The 21,558-nt window shown below is 34.5% G+C and overlaps 2 protein-coding genes and 1 pseudogene across 2 annotated transcripts; all 3 read right to left on the bottom strand.

The window, feature by feature from the left end:
• Window positions 1-6,553: 6,553 nt before the first annotated feature.
• On the bottom strand, window positions 6,554-11,952 carry LOC131851339 (uncharacterized; annotated as a pseudogene).
• Window positions 11,953-12,006: 54 nt separating this feature from the next.
• LOC131851338 (uncharacterized) lies at window positions 12,007-14,841 on the bottom strand. The gene is made up of 4 exons (XM_059201828.1): window positions 14,761-14,841; window positions 13,434-13,595; window positions 12,482-12,640; window positions 12,007-12,123 (listed from the first exon to the last, which is right to left on the bottom strand). The coding sequence occupies exons 1-4, from the start codon at window positions 14,839-14,841 to the stop codon at window positions 12,007-12,009; spliced, it is 519 nt and encodes a 172-aa protein (XP_059057811.1).
• Window positions 14,842-16,546: 1,705 nt separating this feature from the next.
• LOC131851337 (uncharacterized) lies at window positions 16,547-21,132 on the bottom strand. The gene is made up of 4 exons (XM_059201827.1): window positions 21,049-21,132; window positions 19,193-19,354; window positions 17,532-17,690; window positions 16,547-16,714 (listed from the first exon to the last, which is right to left on the bottom strand). Exons 1-4 carry the CDS (start codon window positions 21,130-21,132, stop codon window positions 16,547-16,549), a joined length of 573 nt encoding a protein of 190 aa, XP_059057810.1.
• Between the last annotated feature and the right edge of the window lie 426 nt (window positions 21,133-21,558).

Genomic DNA, 21,558 nt, shown 5'->3' with positions numbered 1-21,558 from the left:
TTAGCAGATTACTTTGTAAAATAAGTTTTTGGTGATAGGTGAGATGGGGCTGTAAATTACAGAGTACGGAGGCATGATTTCTTAGTCTTCATAAATACGCACTGAATCAAATACCAATTGAAAAATGTAGTAACTACAAATTCTAGGTCTATTACAGACTCTTATGATATGTCAAATCTATCGTCAGTTCGGAATAATTTCGAGATGAGAAGAACTGACAAGAAACTCAGCTCGTATTCTTTTCAAATATCATTTATTATTGTAAATGGTGAAACTAAGGTACCTATGCAGTCGACAGGTAATTTGAGATAGATAGATAGAATACACTTTATTTGTAACATACAGTAATGAAAAGTCAAAACAATATATTAAAGAACACAAATTCATTTTTAATTTCAAATTTGGGAAAATAGAGTGACCACCAGCATATGCTATTGGAATTTTGTCAAAAGCAAATAGTGCAATCAGTGTTCGTAACCCGAACAGATCAGTGGTCATTTGTGGGAACAAACAGCACCCGTTCACGGATTCACGGATGAGGCAGCCATCATTGCACTCAACCACATTAGAGGGAACACATTGATCAGGCCCACCTCGCCGTCATAAGTTTGAACTTTATAGCGAGCATGACTGTTTCAAGTTACTCCACTACGTCATTTATTGTATTTACAGCATAGGTTGTAAAATCACAGTTTTCATCCATTAATATTAATAGGAACAATTCAGTATTCGTTCTATCTCTATTCAGAGACTTTGCGGCTCTCCTCATCCAAGCGCGATATATTTTTTTTATTTTATAGCACAGGGGACAAACTAGCATGCGGCTCACCTGATGGTAAGTGAATTCCGCTGCCCATGACCACCCGCAACACCAGAGGAATTGCAAATGCATTGCCGGCCTTTTAAGAAGGAATAAGCTCTTTTCTTGAAGGTATCAATATCGTATCGGTTCGGAAATATAATTGCGGGAAGGTGATTCCGCAATGTAGCCGTGCGCGGCAAAAAGTTTCTAGAGGACTGCCATTCATCCAGATGATCAGGATGGTTTTTTAGTTTCTGGCGGGTGGTACGGTGGTGAAACTCAGCACCTGGTATTAATCAGAACAATTCCTCAGAACACACACCGTGATATATGCGGCAGAAAATGCACAGAGATGCAATATCTCGCCGCAGAGCCAATGGGTCAAGTCTGTCACATTGGGACGTTGATTACCAATGATTATGGCTGCTCCGTTCTGAATGCGGTCAAATGTAAGTAGCTGTTATTGTGGTGCTCTCGCCCAGAGATTAATAGTATTCCATATGCGGCCGTATTTGTGCCTTGTATATTTGCAATCTGTGGGCCGCAGTGAAATACCGTCTCGCTCTACTGAGCACACCTAACTTTTTAGAGGCTATTTTAGCCTTGTCCTCCAATTGACCACAAAACTGAACGTCACTGGATATATCAACGCCAAGGATCTCGAGATTTGGCTTGATATCAAGGAAAATGAGGAGACACGATAAATACAGTCTTTTTAGCTGTAAACGCGCACACTTGTGTTTTTTGGGGTTGAATTAAACAAGAATTTTCTGACCCCAAACCGAAACTTGATGGAGTGAAGTTTCGATTTCAGACACAAGCTTGTTCCGGTACTCTATAACTTTTGCCTGGTACATATTAGTATGGCCGTTATACAAGCTATCTTCGGTACCGTCATCCACATAGCAATGAATGTTGCTGATTTGCAACATGTCATTGATATGCAAAAGGAACAGAATCGGAGATAGCATAAGCATATCCAATGTGTTTCACATTTTTAAAATTTTTATATTATCTAGGATTGTTCATATGAATGAGCTAAAGAGTACCTTATAAAAAATCGAGTGTCGGGGACATGCAGGCTTTTACACTAGATAACAGGAGTCGACAGCTCGTTTATATTCCAATCAAATAAGAAAAAATACATTTTCAAGACCTTACCTTTACAGCAGATACAGAGTCTAAAATAAAGAGAATACAAAATATGTGAAATACATTCATTACTATTTAATACTATCGACAGTGAGCACTGATCTAGTCATTTTGTATAGCACTAATATTTGTATGATTTGACAATTGTAGAGTCAATTCTAATGATTTCGATCATCAGTCTTTCATTAAAAAGTAATTAAGAATCACTTATATTATATGTGTAATCCTACCTTTTAATACATGTCATCATAAATGTATTAAAATGTATGATTCCATTTAAAATACAATTTTGTTTATGCCAGTAAGGTTCGCATACTTTATTTTGTTATAAACCTAGCTACCCGCCCGGCTTCGCACGGGTGTACATGTATTATACATTTAAATTTTCCTCTTGAATCACTAACTATTACCAAAAAATTGCATTAAAATCGTCGCACAGTTTAAAAGATCTAATCGAACAGACATCGGAAATGACTTCATTTTATACTATGTTGTATGATGTTGAATGTTATTTAGGGCAATTATATACCTACTATACTTTATTTAGCATTATTTGATTTTATTAATTATCCAGACTTCCATACTACGACGATCTTGGTGGTCTAGCGGTTTAGTAGGTACACCGCATGACTTTCGATAGTCGCGAATTCGATTCCTCGCACGATGCAAACATTTGTATTCATGAGTATGATTGTTTAGGCTGGATATTATCTATGTATGCTATATATACAAAAAAATGGATCTATGTATTTATATCAGTTGTGTAGTACTCATAACACTAGCTCTGCTTAGCTTGAGTGAATTGTCATGATATATTATTATTGATATAATAATACGATAAATTTAATATAATTGTGTCTATTCTGTATATATGGCTAAACGACTAAATTGATCTCTATAAAATTCTGTTGTGAGAACAGATCTTAAAAATAGAAGATGAAATCTCTATCTATTAAAAAAATCCGCTTCAAAATCCGTTGCGTAGTTTTAAAGATTTAAGCATACATAGGGACAGACAGCGACAGTGACTTTGTTTTATACTATGTAACGAAGATACCTAATAGAAAAATATAGGGTATATGTTTTTCTAAGAAAATTCTTTTTAAGCTGTTTATGATGTAATTGTAATGGTACACAAACTGTCAATTCACCTGACGGTAAGTAGTATTCTACACATATAAATAAAATTGGAGTGTCTGTTTGTAATATTGAAATAACCGTTTTTTACTACATTCATATGAATATATATGCGGTATATATTCTAAAATAACATTTTTTATAATTTTTCTCTGTCTGTCTGTCGTTCTCTTTGTTCCGGCTAATCTCTGAAATGGCTGGATCGATTTTGACAGGACTTTTTTTGGCAGGTAGCTGATGTAATAAGGAGTAACTTAGGCTACTTTTATTTTAGAAAAATAAAGTTAAAAACCACGTGGACGAAGTCGCGGGACCAGCTAGTTCATAAATATAAATGTGTCTTATCCGGGATGGAACTTGTGGTCATAGCGAAGTTTAGTTCACGAGCAATCAATCAATACTATAAAAATCTACAAAACACTACATTAACCTTACCTTCACAGCTAGAACAGTGTCCAAAACAATAAATAGAATAAAATTTGTATTAAATAAATTCATAGTAATATTATTTTTTAATATCACCAACAAAGATCGCTCTCATCGGGTTACTATGTTTCTAATGATTTTGTGCAGCATACCATTCCTTTATTACTGAACGAGAAAATTATAAATTACATTTATGATAATGTATGTATTAAAAACTGAGTAATCATTAACAATATCTATATGAAAATGTAAAAATCAAAATGATATAATTTCGTTGGTCATCACAATGCATTATTTCTGAACAATGACAACATATTTATTGAAGATTTAATTTCAGATAAGAATTGATATTTTTTTTATGTAATTACAATGGTAAACCGTCTGATTAAGCACTAGATGACTAGACGGTAAGTAGGTAGCGAGTGCCGCCTATATACACGTAGCACAACGGAAATCACTTATGAAACAAGTACCGCAAGACCCGCCCCGGCTACGCACGGGTGCAATGCTGATACAAAATATTAGGTCCTAATATATGAAATTGGCGTTTTGTAAGGGAGTAACCTAAAATCGATTTTTTCAAAATATAATACATATATTTATTCAAGGGGGAAAGGGGATTGTTAGTAATATGGACTGTTGACCCTATTGCTAGCAATGTACCATGTCAGGTTGACCTCCACGCGGTTCCCCCTGGAAACCATCATGATAAATTCCAGGTGAATTTGTCACTATGGGCTAACTGACCTGACCTCATCGTCTTATCATCCTCCACTGGTGCCCCGCCAGCGTAAACCGATAGCGCAGGCGGGTGCACCATTCCATTATCATCCATAAAAAAAATATATTTATTCAATGAAATTATGTACCATTGCTATTTATGCACTTTTGCCATCTCATATGTAGTTTATTCATCCCTTTACTAAAAAAACCATTCGGACGGGAATCATTAAAATCTTTGAAGACGCTTTGGACTACCCCATCGGAGTTAAATTTTTTCCCTTGCAAGAAGATATCCAAGTTTCGAAAAAAATGGTAATCTGTTGGAGCAAGGTCCGGGAAGTACGGTGGATGTCTTAGACTTTCCAATTGAAGCTCTTTTAATTTGGTAACTGTCTGTTGTGCAGTCTAGCGTTGTCCTGAAGTAGCAGTGGCCTATAGCGATTGACAATACACGTCTGCCGCAATCGTTTGGGCAGATTTAAGAAAGCTGAAGTGAACAACACCGTCACTAGTCCACCAAACGCTCACAAGTAACTTTTTTGAGTCAATTTTCGCTTGGAGCAGGATTTGGCTGTTTCGCCAGGGTTCAGCCATTGCGATGAGCGTTTCCAATTATCGCACAAGAATCTCTTTTAATCACAGGTCTTGGTCTGGTTGATTGGCACTATGGCGGCGAAGGAGAATATCGTGGGATTTTTGGTGAGTAGGAGTCTCACAGTACCCGTCCGTCCAACCCCCGAGACGGACGGATCTCCATGAGGGATATTCCCCACGTAAAAAAAAGACCTATACATAGCAAAAATACCGAAAAATATTAAAAAAAGAAATATTAAATAACAATATTCATCTACATATATTTTTATCTCAAATAATAAACTATTGCAATTGCTGCTTATAATATAATTAGAAGTTTTAATCGAGACAAAACGGTCTACAACACAGAGGAGGCAGTGAGTCCATCCTCTCTGCTATTCTGTGTCTTTATTGGCTATAATAAAATCGACGACAATAGCACTTAAGTTCAAAACTGTCCTATACTAACAAAGTAAACATAAAAAGTTGACAATAACGTAACAAAATTAGGTACAAACTAACAATTATTCAATAAACATAAAATTTCGACAATAACAAATTAATAAATTAATGTTTTAGTATTATGATTCATTTTTAAATTCGCTGAATTGAATTCTGCATTTTTATTGCTGCTACTGTGTATTATTATCATTTATTACATAGTATAAAAAAAAGTCGCTGTCGCTTTCTGTCCCTATGTATGCTTAAATCTTTAAAACTACGCAACGGATTTTGAAGCGGTTTTTTTAATAGATAGAGTGATTCAAGTAGTAGGTTTATATGTATAATACACGTACCCCCGTGCGATGCCAGGGCGAGTAGCTAGTTATATATTTAGAAATAAATAACATACAGTTTAAATGTACAGTGTATTAAAATGTAGTGGATTAAGGGGCTGTATTAGGAACATTGGTGGAAATAAAAGGACAATTCATCCTATTTTAAATTAATATTATGGTTCCTTAGCAGCAATAATGACATATATTTTTTGTATATGATAATGAAATGGTGCACCCGCCTGCGCTAACGGTTTACGCTGGCGGGACACCAGTGAGGGATAAGATGAGCATGAGGTCAGGTCAGTTAGCCCATCGTGATAAATTCATCTGGAATTTATCACGATGGTTTCCTGAGGGAACCGCGTGGAGGTCAACCTGACAGCAATGAGGTCAAGTGTCCACATTACAAGCAATCCCTCCCCCCCGATAATGACAAATTGTACGACTCATATGATTGAAAACACCATTAAAGTATACAATGGTAATATTATAATAATAATAAATTGTAGTATTCAAACAAATATTAATGGGAAACTTTTAAATATACTGCAATGACTTTAAAATATTATCATCATTATTAGTACTACACAGTATAAAATAAAGTCGCTGTCGCTATCTGTCCCCATGTATGTATAGTTAAATTTTTAAAACTACACAACGGATTTTGAAACGGTTTTTTTAATAGACAGAGTGATTCTAGAGGAAGATTTATATATATATATATATATATATATATATATATATGTCCACCCATGCGAAGCCGGGGCGTGTAGCTAGTAATATTATAAATGTGAAAGTAGGGATGTTTGTTACCCTTTGACGCAAAAACTACTGAACAGATCATGAAATTTTGTACACATGTTCTTAGAGGTATTAGAATGAATATAGAATACTTTTTATTTAAAAAAAAACAAATTTTTTTTATTCAATGCGAGCGAAGCCGAGGGTAAAACCTAGTTATTTATATATTGATAGTTTTCAATTCAATATCAATATGTGCTGATCCAATGAGTTTGTCATTCTTGTCTATGGTTATATTGCAGTATATGCGGCCTTTTGTAAGGGAACCCCCTCGGAATTTGGGTTACCGGGATAGTCATGTTGTATAAGTGATAGTCGCCCTGAAACAAAAAATACTTTTGCAGTTTTAGAAAGACATTTCGAAATAATGTAATTAATCGGCGCTCCAGCGGTTTAACATATCGCCTTACTTTCGATTGTCGCGGGTTCGATTCCTCGCACGGCATAAACGTTTGTATTCATGATTATAATTGTTTGTATGGGTCTGGGTGTTTTCTATGTATAATACTATATTATTTACGAAAAACAGTCGGATGTATTTGTTTGTATTTGTCATTTTTTTTCTCAGAACGATTCACATAGCGCCATCTAGATCCAAGTTAAGCTAGCTAAAGCTCGTGTTATGGGTACTAGATAACTGATACAAATAATTATATACCTTTTTTTGTGAATAGCCAGATTGTTATTAATAATAATGAATGCAAATGAATGAAACGTGCGAGGAATCGAACCCACGACCATCGGAAGTAAAGCAGTATACCAAACCGGCCACCTTTTTGTGTTTTACTTCGACTTTATATAGCGTAAATGTTCTAATCTATACTAATATTATAGAGTTGACTCTTCAACTCTAATGTTTGTTTGTTTGAACGCGCTAATCTTAGGAACTACTGGTTCTAATTGAACAACTTTTTTGTGTTGGATAGTCCATTTGTCGAGAAAGGCTTTAAGCTATATAACATTACGCTACGACCAATAGGAGCGGAGCTGCAATGCAAAAGGTGGGGGACATGTAACGCAGACGAAGTTACGCGGGTCAGCTAGTTTTCTAGAAACGGTAGCAAAAGTCATGTGCACAAGTGAATGAAATACATAAAAAAATATATTTACTCTATTATACACATGAATATTGTACTAAAGCTGAATTTCGATCGCCAGTTCTTCGATTTACACAGACTTGTTATACACAATATATTTACACAGACTTGTTATACACAATATATTTACACAGACTTGTTATACACAACAATATACTCGTACTAGTTAAAAAAATGTTATTGCTTCAAATCTGTAGCTACCAATTGTATCGTTAATACAAGGCATTAGTGAAGTTGTACAAAAAATTGTGAATAATGATATTAGTAGTACAATAAGATATAAATATGCTGCATCGTTAATTAAAAAAATTGCATTGTTGTACTGTTTATTGACCCTGATAAAATAAAAATACCTTAGGGATAGGACACATTGAGGGAAAATATTGCTTCATTGTAGTTCCGAAGAATTTATTCGTATGTACTAAGTCACATGCTCCTATGTGCATTTCAACGAAATTACGCTTGTACTGGTTGGTGAGAAATTCGTAGAAATAGTAATGGATCTAGAAATAAAATGAAATAAAATAAATAACCAAAACCGGTAAATAAAGAAGCAAACACTAGTATAGATAGACTTAGACCGGTAAATAAAGTTACAATTATGGATTACTGTAGGTATTACACCTTTAATGCCGTCATGGATACCCTTTCGTCTGGGTATATATATATATATTTATATATATATAGTATCGGTCTCGGTACCGTGAGACTCCTTTTTTTAAGAGGGGAAATGTTCAAAACAACAAAACAAACAATTTTAATAATAAACACTGAATTGTTAGTAATGTGAACTAATGATCTTATTGTTAGCAATGGACCATGTCATGTGACCTCAACGTGGTTCCCCCTGGAAACCATCGCGATCAATCTTGGTAAATTTGTCACGATAGGCTAACTGACCTGCCCTCTTGGTCATCTTATCATCCTCCACTGGTGCCCCGCCAGCGTAAACCGTTATGGCAGGTGGGTGCACCATTCGATTATCATCCATAAAAAAAAATCGCAAATTCTATCGAATGTTTTGGTTTCACTTAATTAATTATGTACCATTTCCATTTAGTAATGATTTATATTGATATTTTTTAATATAAAATGTTTGCTTACATTCTCATTGTAAGTTTTATTAGGAATAGAAATAATCTTTATTCAAATAAACTCATTACAAGCACTTTTGAATAGTCATATTTTGATTCTACCACTCATTCGGAATACATATTCATCACAAGAAGAATGAGCAAGAAACTTGTGTGTTGCTCTTTTTAATAGATGTTTTTTATATAAATAATTACTGTAATTATATCAAGTAATAGGCATGCGATAATTAACATAGAAATCGCTACGCAACTCATTATTAGTATAATCAGATAATATTGTCAGTGCTATGGATTTAAAGTTTTTCTATAAAAACATTATCGTTAACGAATTCTTCAATTTTATAGTAAGCTTTTTTGCAAAGGAAATGTTTTATTTGACATTAAAATCTTTTTTCTGGCAGTTTTAAAACAGACTCTGGTATTTTATTGTAAAACCTTACGCAATTGCCATAAAACGAATTACTAACTTTAGCCAAATGACATTTAGGTAAAATCAGTTTGTTATTGTTACGTAAGCTTTTATTAGTGCAATCACTAACTCTTTTGAAACTATCTATATTCTTCCTGGCATACATGATATTTTCATATTGGAACGGAGTATAATTAATAACGCCTCTGACTACCTCTGTCTGGGAAAAGTATCGAGAAGTTATTTAAAAAAATATATAGCAATTACAGTCACGTTGTTTCCGAATGGCATTGTCACTGAAAAATGCATATTCACGTAATAAAACGGATCTTTCCGGCAGTGACGTAGCGACGTAATATTTACGTATGACATATACTCGTGGTCGACGTACACTATACGAGGCCGCTCCGTTGCAAAATACTGTATCCTCTGAAACAGAAGTACGTTTTAGATTTTGTATAGCAAATTACTTTGTGTAATAGATAGATAGATATATCGTTTATTGGATTGTTACTACTCACACACAATTACATGTTCATAAATATAAACAATACCTAGTACGACGTGTAATCCGCAGCAATACAAAAAGGTCGAAGCTCAGCGTGGAATAGCGTACCCGCGGTTTCACTCACGTTAAATTTGAAGAGCCTTGTGTTATTCTGATGCATAAGCTATATTTCTATATAGTTTCATCGAAATCCATTCAGTAGTCTTTGCGTCAAAACATAACAAACATTCATAGTCACAAACTTTCGCGTTTATAATATTAGTAGCTATACCCGCGGTAAATTTCAGTATAAAATATAGCCTATGTTTTATTCTGATGCATAAGCTATATTACTGTAAAGTTTCAAAATCCCTTCAGTAGTTTTTGCGAACGAGTAACAAACATCCATCCATACTCACAAATTTTCTCGTTTATAATATTAACGAGCTGTGCCCGCGGTTTCAACCGCGTTAAGTTTCAATAAAACATATAGCCTACGTGTTATTCTAATGTATAAGCTTAATTATTGTAAAGTTTCGTCAAAATCCGTTCAGTACTTTTTGCGTGAATGAGTAACAAACATTCATCCATATTCACAAACTTTCGCGTTTATGATATTATTATTAAGATAGGATTCCGCTTTTAACTTGAAATCATTGGGAAGTTCAATAACAATGTACAAACCATCATTGTTGAAGCGACGTGTAAATCCACACCTAGTCACTACATGCGAGAACTTATTTGGACCTACAGAGCATCCTGGATCCAGGTCATAGTGTCCTGGGAAGTCCTGAGATTTGGCAGCGTCTTGGGTTTTTAAAATATGCGCGCCTCTTAATTATTGATTTTCAGCAGTATAATTTTATCAAATAGTTTTTATTAAAAATCTGATTATATTCGTTACTCGAATTTTACTACCTATAAATATAACCACTGCAACACTATTACTGCATTCTGTTTTTAAACTGGATAATTCTGTTTATTTTTTAACTTTCAATCCTGTTTTTTTAAATTTGGTCTTGACAATCCTAGTTTAAACCAACGTGTGTTTTATTAGCAGCCAGTTATAGATTTCAGAACACAGTACACTACCGGAATTTAGCCAATAGGTAATCGTTACGTTATAGGTGTCTGAAACCAATCAGTCTATATATTTTTAGACAATCAGTTTATAGTAACCTAGCTACTCGCCCCGGCTTCGCACGGGTGTACATGTATTATATATATATAAAGCTTTCTCTAGAATCACTCTATCTATTAAAAGAAAGCGCTTCAAAATCCGTTGCGTAGTTTTAAAAATTTAAGCATACATAGGGACAGACTACGACAATGACTTTATATTGTATTATGTAATGATTTGTAAAAATAAATTAATATCTATACCGCCTTACCATTTATATTTACAAAAGCTTACCTTTACAGTTACAACACAGCGTAAAATAATAAATAGAATAAAATATTTGTCAAAAATATTCATAATTATATTATTATTTAGTATTATTAATAATAAACTATCTGGTCGGGTTACTATGTTTCTAATGATTTTGTGTAGCATAACATTCCATTATTATTGAAGTAAAAATAAAATAATTTGTTATTATAATAATATATGTAATAAGAAATGAGCAATCATTACCAATTATATATATATTAAAATAAAACATGAACTGATATAATTTCGTTTATTATCCACAACGCATTAATTTCGAACAATGATTATGTGCTGATTTAGTTTTAGATAAGATTTATTTTTATGTATGTATGTTTACAATGGCTATCTGAGTACCTGATGGAAAATGGGAACATATGTATATTCAATAAAAATATTATAATATTGTTTGCACCGCCAACAACTTATCTCTGCACAACTCATGGTTGCCTGGTAGAAAATGCCATTAGGTGTTAAGTCCGCCATATGTACTCTTTACTTATGTATGACGTGCATTAAAGTTATTTAAATAAATAAATAAGTACAATATTGATGTCAATTTGATATCCAGGCCGTTTTTAGTTCTAAATCGATGTACATACTTGCAATTACTTTATCCGTGTTAGTAATTGTAATATTGCAATAAATTCTAAAATAGCCTCACAAAATAGCCTTCAAAAAGTTAGGTGTGCTCAGTCCAGTATATTCAGAAGATTATGGAATCTATTGTCAACACAGTGAGACATTTCAAGGTCGCATATTCTAGTGTTCTTGACAAATCGATGGGCAGAGGCAGTTGAGAATAGGGCGTAGGCCCTAACAGTTAGCCTGGATATTTCAAAGCCGTTTAATCGGGTTTGGACAGAGTTCTTCTTTAAAACTACCATCTTACGGGGAAGTTTGGCCTCAGCTTTCTCGCGGAATGGAGCAAGATCGTCATCGATGGTACATGCTTCGACTTACATTCTGTGAATTCTGGTGTTCCGCAAGATCGTCATCGATGGTACATATGCTTCGACTTGAGATATTTCATGGCGGGCCATCTTGCCATATTCTTTATTATCATTTTTGAATGGTAGCACCACATCACCAGTTATTTACATTTGACCGAATTCAGAACCGAGCAGCCAGCCAATATGGCAATCAACATCTTTGTGAGAGACTCGACCTATTGGCTTTGCGTCGAGATATTTCATCTCTTCATTTTCGACAACCTAAATAAGGGAGAGTATTTTGAGAAATTACTTGGATTCATATCAGCTGCTGAATTTCATTATGGCACTATCCGCCAGAAACTGAAATACTATCCTGATTATCTGGATGAATGTCAGTCCTCGACCGTGCATTTTCACAGAAACTTTTTACCGCGCAACCCAATTGTGGAATCGCCTTCCAGTGATGGTATTTCTGAACAGATACATTATTAACACCTTCAAGAAAATAGCTTATTCCTTCTTAAAAGGCCGGAAACGCACTTGCAATTCCCTTGGTGTTGTGTGCAACCCCATAAAAAATAAATAAATAATTGCATACTTAAAAATACTCTTTCTTGCAGTTACGTTAAAAACTAACCTTTGGAAAGGGACAGCGTAATTGCGTTGTATTAAAATTTCTTTTCATAGCACCGCCGAAGAATTTATCATTCAGAATCAGATTACACACACCCTTGTGCATTTCAATGAAGCCGCGTTTGTAAACATTAGTGAGCAACTCGTAAAAATAAAAGCTTACCTGCAAAAGATAAGAAATAATTCCTACTAATATTTTGGATCAACCCATAGAAATTTTCATTTGACTTGTAACATAACTGTGAAGTTCCATGCTAATATCATGCCTAAGATGTCTATCTGTTTGTCTGTTGACAGAACGGAGCTTAATTCATGAAGAGGGTAGACATATGCTATTTTTTATATTCAAAAAGAAGGTCGCTGGTAACGTCTAATAATTTTATTGAGGTAAAATTGCATACAGTCGGCTGTGTGGATACTACTGTCTCATCTAATTCCACCTATGATCTATGTTCATCAGGCTATGTTTTGGTTGAAGTGTGTAACGCGGTTATCAAATTACATCATAAGAATAGCAGCACATCATTGGTATCCTTGTAATCAGCAACAGATCAATGTGACCAATTTCCTCTCGAAACTTTAGCTTACGTTCACCGGGAACGTAAGCTAAAGTTTCGAGAGAGGGTTTAGGTGCAGGACCCCACACATTTTTTTTTTAATTCATGTTGTAATATGCTCCATAACTTTAAAGTTCATTTCAATTCCTAGTTAGTACTTTATTTAACAGGTTAGCTGCTGCTTAATTGATGGCGTTGTACATTGTACATAATTATGTTCATAGTACAACTAAGTTAACTATTGATGGACGAAATTGGAACACGCCTCGGGGACTAAATGAATTGATATCCCTAGTGCTGTTTATATTATATTTATACATATATGTAGGTGACGGTTACCATTACCATCAGATGGAGGTATCGGCTTGTTTTCTGTCGAAATATATATAAAAAACTTACAGTAACATTGTCACCAACCGGCACAAGAATGTTTAAATGAAGGTCGACATAGTAGAAGGGATCTGCTCGACTGTGTCGTCGGGATGTAATGTTGATGTAGCTTAAATATTTAGTGTCGAAATACACTGCTCGGGGGTGTTCCGTACTAAAATACGTGATTCTCTAGAAAAAAAAGTTAAAATTAAGTAATACCTAATTAAACATTAGGTCACGAACATTTCCTTCACACTAAAATCTACATATATTGAACAGGGCCTTAGAGCATCCAAGTAGCGTTTCTTTGAATACCCAAACTTATCTTCTGCGGAACATAGCTACCAGCTCAGTATACAGTACACAAGTGACATCGTGAGCCTCGCTAAAATACACGTCAAAATAATTTGACTTCTGGACACTATAATAGCAAAAACTAATACGACCATACCAGATTCAAGTATTTATGCCTCTTTAAAATTGTCACTTGCATTACTGCTGCGTCAGGACGAGCTAGGTGGAGCGACGACTTACGTAGGGTTGCGGGTAGTAACTGGATGAGAAGGGCTGAAGATCGTGAGTGGCGTGCCTTGGGAGTGGGCTGATGATGATGATGAGTACAACCACAACAGACGTACTATATATTATACATTGGCACCAGATATTTGGCACACAGAGACATAACTTGGTGCCAATGTATATCTTGGATCGTACATTTTCTACAGGTTTCACATGTGTTAAATTTCACTTCATTCAATCCTAGCCGTCTCATAATATTTTTAGTATTTATTATTTCCAAGCCTTTTTCATTTATGTAACCAAATTTCTTATACCACATCATTGTTTTTAGAATGATCTGTCAAATTATTAGCCATTTTATTTCAGTCAACAATAAGGCAATTAGAAATCCCTTTTAGCTTAAAAAATCATCGTTCCATTTCGATATAAATTATAATATTTTCAAATTATATCTACTCTGATTTGTATCAAAATTTTCTACAATATTATTAAGCCCATTCCACACGTAGCAGCCGGTATTTTTATTGGTTGTTTTTTCTTACTATAATTTTCACGTAACCTCAAATAGGTTTTGTTCTCTGAGCAATTATCCACACTGAGCTTAAGACCTTTACCGCGGATACACAAGGACACAATATCTCAAGTTATTTTTAAATTAAACTATGTATTGTTCATATTTATAAAAGTATACTGTTGTGTTTAAAAACGATCAAATAAATCTTCGAACTTTCATCACATGATAACAAAATAAAGTTAGATGGCCCGTACCATTTCCATCCACCAAGAAATGCTCCAGAATACCCAACATCGACTAACAATGATGAGTTATGATTACCTTTCTCGATTCCTTTGCCTCCTGCATGGATACAAAAAATAATACGTCAATTATTATACTCCAGTAAACACCACCAGTCATGTTGAGAGTCAATTTTGAGATGAATATAATTTTACAGCAAAACACAGCACTCACACAAATGTTTATTCAATTAAATTCACGATTTAATAATTAAATATAGATTAGATCATGATCATTAATGGTGAATGAGAGCCGGAACTTGCATTACTAGTAATAATGATGCCTAATAGCATGCAATTTCTTGCAAACCATTGTATAAAATTAAATCTCATTTTGTGTTTTGCAAATGTAATTGTGCACGACGCACCTCTTTATATATTATTTCTGTTTTTTACAAGTATTATTTTTATATAGAAAAATATGTACGTCATTGTCATTCTTCTTTTGCTAACTTTTTTAATTTTGTACGTAATATTATATTATGTCTTCCTAAAACCCATAATTATATTTACCAGCCCAATACAGTCCTTCGTTCACAGTAATATATCAGGTTCCGTGTTTATACTTCTCCGAAACGGCTTGACCGATTTGGATGAAATTTTATATGTATATTCAGTAGATCTGAGATTAGGTTTATAACTAATTTTTATACCCCTAAGTGTTAAGGGTGGCTTACCCAAATTATTTTTATATTTTCGACACTTTTTTATTACGTTGCATTAAAAAATACATACACCTTTAAATTTTCACTCACCACCAACGCCTATTTTTAATAGCAATTTTAATTTATATGGCAAAACAAGGTTTGCCGGGACGGCTAGTATTTATGTAATAACTAGACCAGATCCGGCCACGCATTACTGTGGCTAAGGTTCTTGAATAAAATAATATTGCGACTATAAATTTAGATGTAAGCTATCTTATCTTTCAAATTGGATCAAATTGCACACAATGTGCAATTTACAATCGGTTCAGTAATTTAGGAGTCCATCGCGGACAAACAACCTGACACGTTATTTTTTTATATTTATATATTTTATATAGATTGTTTTCAATACCTATGTTAAGTCAAATGTATCTTGCAATAACTTAATTCTAGTATAATTAATTTGTTTGCGTACCAGAAAGTAAGTATTCTGTGCCCGCAAACATTGTATAAAGTTGTATAGTTAGAGAGTATAAACTTTAGAACACTGAATTGCATGCAGAAAGTCGCATTGTTTTTTTATACTACTATGGTGGCAAGCAAGCATACGGCTCATCTGATGGTAAATGGTTACCGTAGCCTATGGACGCCTGAAACACCAGGGGTGTCACTAGGGGCGCTTATTCATTGTCTCGCTTTTCGGTCGCCGATATCGGCTCGTACCGTAGCCTGTGTGAGCAGACGCAGGAGAGATAGTGCGAGTCAGAGCAGGACGCGGAGAGGTCATTTTTCTCGTTCATTGTTGCCCGTCCAATCGATTCCCAATTCAAAAGGGGATCGACATTATGACGACCCGAGTCTAGGTTTGAACCCCTTGGGGTGCCCTAAGACTAAAGTCGTATCCATCAAGCAGGAGTTGGCCTATAGCTCGTCTGGTGAAGCTGTAAAGGCCAACAGTTATACAGTAGTTAAAAATAAACTCGTTCATTATACTCACATCCCACTCCCTCGACTCGACCTATAAGGACATGCAGAATTTGTAAATAAGAAGCCATAAGAAAAATATACAGTCTATTTTATATGAATAGAATAGAAATCGAGGTGCATTATAGACATATATATTTTCTCTAATTTCTTGATTTGTCAAACAATAATTTGTGATCAAATCCAATATCGATTTCAATATGATACCCACGCCGTTTTTAATTCTAAATCAATATATCCACTTCCAATTACTTTGTCCGTGTTAGTAATTGATACATTGCAATAAATACGGCCTCTTGTAAACGGGAATCCCCTCGGGACTTGTTCTATTGGTATTGTCATGTTGTAGTAGTGATATTCACCCTGAAAAATAAAAAATGTAGTTTGTAGATTATAGTTTTACGGTTTGAACTTCCGTTTCAAACTTAAATCTACCTAATTTATTATTTGAGTTTCCGTTCAAGAGTGAGATATGATAGTGAAATAAAGATTATGGTGGCATAACACTTTAGACCTCTGGAATGAAATGTGTTCACACATGAAGAGGTTCACTCCAGTCCGCACGATCAACGATTCAATAAGTGTGTGTGTTCACTAAGTGTACGTATAATATTAGTACTAGAAAATTAATTCAACTGTCGTCTCGCGCCGAGCCCACATGGACCGAGAGGCGTAAGATAGTGGAAATTCCCCATGTAGGCGCAGAGTTAGAACGTGGAGTTTTGGCTAACGAGCCGATATTATGGAGATAACAACCAATATACCAGAAGATATAAGAAGACTTAAATAATAAAGAAGAGTACACAGGGCATAGCAACCATTGTCAAGTGCAGTGCCAGCAGTGCCAGCTATCCAATGTTCATTAGAATAGTGAGCAGGCTCTTACTCCCATCGATCTCCCCGTCCAATTCAAACGCGAATCGCGAATATAACGGCCCGAGCCGAGGTGTTTGGTTTTGGTTCGAACATATAATATTATATTAGAGCGATGATTTCATACTAAAGTAGTATCCATCAGGAAGGAGTTGGCCTTCAGCCTCTTCAGAAGTCATTCTGCGCGTTTGGAGTGCCATCTGCACTCGAAGCCATTCGTTTGGTGGTACTAAGCGCCAGCAGGAACCAACGGCTGTAGAGTACTTCGAAAAATAATCTTTTATTTACAATTATGTGAAAAACTAACCTTTGGAAAAGGACAGTGGATTTGCGCGTTATTGAAATTTCTTCTCATAGCACCGCCGAAGAATTTGTCATTTAGAACTAGATCACACACACCCATGTGCATTTCAATGAAGCCGCGTTTGTAGACGTTAGTGAGCAACTCGTAAAAATAAAAGCTTACCTGCAAACGATAAGATATAATAAGTACTTACTAACCTTTTTGACAGAACATACAAATTTTCATTTGACTTATTAATATTATAACATACACCACTTCCTCTCGCGCTGTTTTAGGTTGACTAGTAGAGATCTCTTTTAGAGATAAGTCCTCCTTTGCTAACAAAGTTTCTAATTTGTAATTGAAATCTTGGATTTAAAAGTGCAATAGATTAGATACTAATATTATAAAAGTTAAAGTTTGTGAATATAGGTAGATGTTTGTTACTCTATCACGCAAAAACTACTGAATCGATGATAATGAAACTTTACAAATAATATATCTTATACATCAGAATAACATATAGGCTATAAATTTCACGCGGATAAAACCGCATGAAGAGCTTAAATAAATAACCTTATTTAGTTGAAAATACTAACTGGTGGTTTGAGTGATATCCCTGCATCTATAAAGAATGGTTCTGTTCAAGTACAGCATCGACGGGTAGTCGTAAGACAATTGTTCAGTCAGCTATTATAAAGAAATTTCTTCATCATTACATCAATATTCTTATCCACCATAATTTTTGTATACAACTTATAAGCTAAAACATACTGGTAACGCTGAATGTGAGTCCCACTCAGCATTTATATAACTCAGTTATACCACAGTGTTGTTTTTCAATTATCATCTATGTAAATACAGAGAACAAAAGAACATAAAATTTACGTTTAAGACTATTTATTACCATGAAAATTGCATTTAGCTATATTAATGCAATTTTCATTAATGTTATTAGTAAATTTTTGTGTATTTAAGTAGGTAGATTGTTATGTAATGACATATATATTATAACTATCAGACAAGGTCACGCGTTGCTGTGGCTAAGGTTCTTGAATAAAATAATATTGCGACTTTTAATTGAGATGTAAGCTATCTTTCAAGTTGGATCAAATTGCACACAATGTGCAAATCAAATTTGCAATCGGTTCAGTAGTTTAAGAGTCCATCGACAAACAACGTGACACGTAATTTTTATATATAAATATGTATTTATGTGTATGAGTATATACTCATACACATAAATACATATTTTTGGCGCAACTTTCAAACTTCCTCGTATATACTCATTCCTTATTCTGTCATTCCTGGTAACAGATTGAGCTGGTATGGGCATGTTATGCGGAGGAATGAGGACCATGTCTTATGGAAAGTGTATAATATGAATGTGGATGGATGTAAAGGGAGGGGACGCCCTAAGAAAAGATGGATGGATTGTGTGAAAGATGATATGAATAAAAGAAGAGTATGTTTAGATATGACGACTGATAGAGAGCAGTGGAAGAGAATGACATACTGCGCCGACCCCAAATAATGGGATAAAGGCAAGGCAATGATGATATGTATTTAATAAATATATAATGTACATAAAAGGTGTAATTATTATATATATATATATATTTAAGATGCTCATTTTATTTTATATGAATCGCTTTTCTGTTCAAAATACACAAAAAGAAACTTACAGTAACATTGTTACCATACGGCACAAGAAGGTTTATATGAAAGTCGACATAGTAGAAGGGATCCTTTCGACTGTGACGTCGGGCTGTAACGTTGCTATAGTCTGCATATTTAGTATCGTAATACACTATTCGAGGGTGTTCCGTGCTGAAATACGTGATTCTCTAAAAAAAAAGATCATTTTACGTAAATACATAATTATATCTTAGCCTGTCTAGAAATGCAGTAAGTTCTAGAACGTGTATCTAGAGGTGCACTAGAAGGAACCACACACAGGACAGGGAGAGAAGCACGAGCGGTGAAGGTGTTGAGGTACGTCGGCAAAGAGGCCCTTAAACATATACAAGTCCTGGGAACTGCTCGAAGTTTCCCTGGCCAGCCATCCATGGAATGCTAAGAAGTTCATCTCATACAGGCTCAGTGGTAAAAGGTGTAAAACTAAATCAAAAGGGGAACACGTGAAGGTCAATCTGACTTGATAAATTGACGGCATTCTGTGGATGATAATGTTTTTTTTATTACTATTATTACTTTCTATTTCTTCTTAGTCGATTCTAATTTCTATTTATATTAAAAGTTTTATTACATAATATTATTTAACATTTAAGCCATAAATTACTTTTAAATTACACTATGTATTGTTCTTAATGAAAGTTAAACTAGCTAAAGCTTGTGTTATGAGTACTAGATAGACACAAATACATAGATGTATATTATTTTTCGTAAATACATACATATTATATATAGAAAACACCCAGACTGATGCAAACAATCATATTCATGACTATAAAAGTTTGCGCCGTTCGAGGAATCGAACCCGCGCCCATCAATAAGGCAGCAGGATTTCGACAGCCTCGGTGTTCTAGTGGTTTAGCACACCCCCATTCTTCTGATGGTCGCAGATTCGATAGCTCGAACGGTATAAAGATTTGCTTTCATGAGTATGGTTGTATCGGTCTGGGTGTATTCTATGTATATTATATATGTATGTATATTTACAAAAAATGAATCTATGTAATTATATCAATTATCTAGTACTAACACAAGCTCTACTTAGTTTGTGACTCAGTGGCGCTGTGTGAATTGTCCAAGATTATTACTATTATTATTATTATTACTGAGGAGGGTGGGTCAAAAGACAGTTTTTGTGAGGACAAAAAACTGTCTTTCGACCCACCCTGTAACAGTACACCATGTGGTTTTTAGTGTGTACAATCCTACCCCATTGCGAGCAATGTACCATGTCAGTTTGAACTCTACGCGATTCCCATGAAAGCATGCAAGCAAGCATGATAAATTCCTGGTAAATTTGTCACGACGGATTGATTTGACCTCATTTTCATCTTATCACCTACCACTGATGCCTCACCAGCGTAAGCCGCGCAGATTTGTGCACCATTTCATTATTATCTATTAAAAAAATCTACCCAATCGGCAGTCCTTCAGCGGGGGACGATCTTCTAAAGAGTTTTCATGTCATAACAAAATGGTGGATGCACCATACCATATTTTTTTCTAATATATAAAATTGTCGTGTCACAGTTTTGGTGTTTATACTTCTCCGAAACGGTTTGACCGATTTTGATGACATTTTATGTGTATATTCAGTACATCTGAGAATAGGTATAAAACTAATATTATACTACAAACTGTTAAGGGTGGCTCCCCCCAAAAAAAATAATTTTACGTGTTTTTATGTTACATTAAAAAATACATAAAACCATAAATTTTCACCAACACCTATTTTTTAAAAGGGATTTTAATTTATATGGCAAACCAACGTTTGCGAGTTCAGCTAGTTCATCAAGAAAACCCTCTGACTACCTCATCTAGGATATCAGTCGTGAGTTACGATTACCTTCCTCGTTTCCTTTGCCCCCTGCACGGAGACAAGAAATAATCCTCCAATTAGAACTATGCTCCAATGAACACTACCAACCATGTTGAACTTCAATTTTGGCCTGAATATAATTTTGCAGCAAAACACAGCAATCATACAAACGTTTTTTATTAAAAAACACAATTTCATATTTAAATATAGATTATATCATATCCATTAAACGTGAATGAGTGCCAGACCTTTCAGTAATAGTAATAATTACAACTATTATTAATCGGAACAATTATTAAAAAGGAAGTTCTAAATTTGTATTTAATGTAAACAAATTCTAACTACTGTAAATGTAGTTTTGTTTTTAATTTAAGCGTTATGGTTGGTAGGGGCTGTATTTATATGCCAGTTTTGTTGTATATAAATAGTTTCTAATAAAAGTAAATTTCAGACATATATAATTATGTAGAACGGTATAAAAAAATAGTAATCAGGAGTACAACAGTAAATTAGAAATTCTGCAGAAGAAGCCATTTT

This window comes from Achroia grisella, unplaced genomic scaffold, assembly GCF_030625045.1.
Source record: "Achroia grisella isolate CSIRO2021 unplaced genomic scaffold, CSIRO_AGI_Agris_v1 utg782, whole genome shotgun sequence".
Lineage (NCBI taxonomy): Eukaryota > Metazoa > Arthropoda > Insecta > Lepidoptera > Pyralidae > Achroia > Achroia grisella.
Note: the sequence above shows the minus strand (reverse complement) of the source record. Positions and strands in the feature narration are given on the sequence as shown.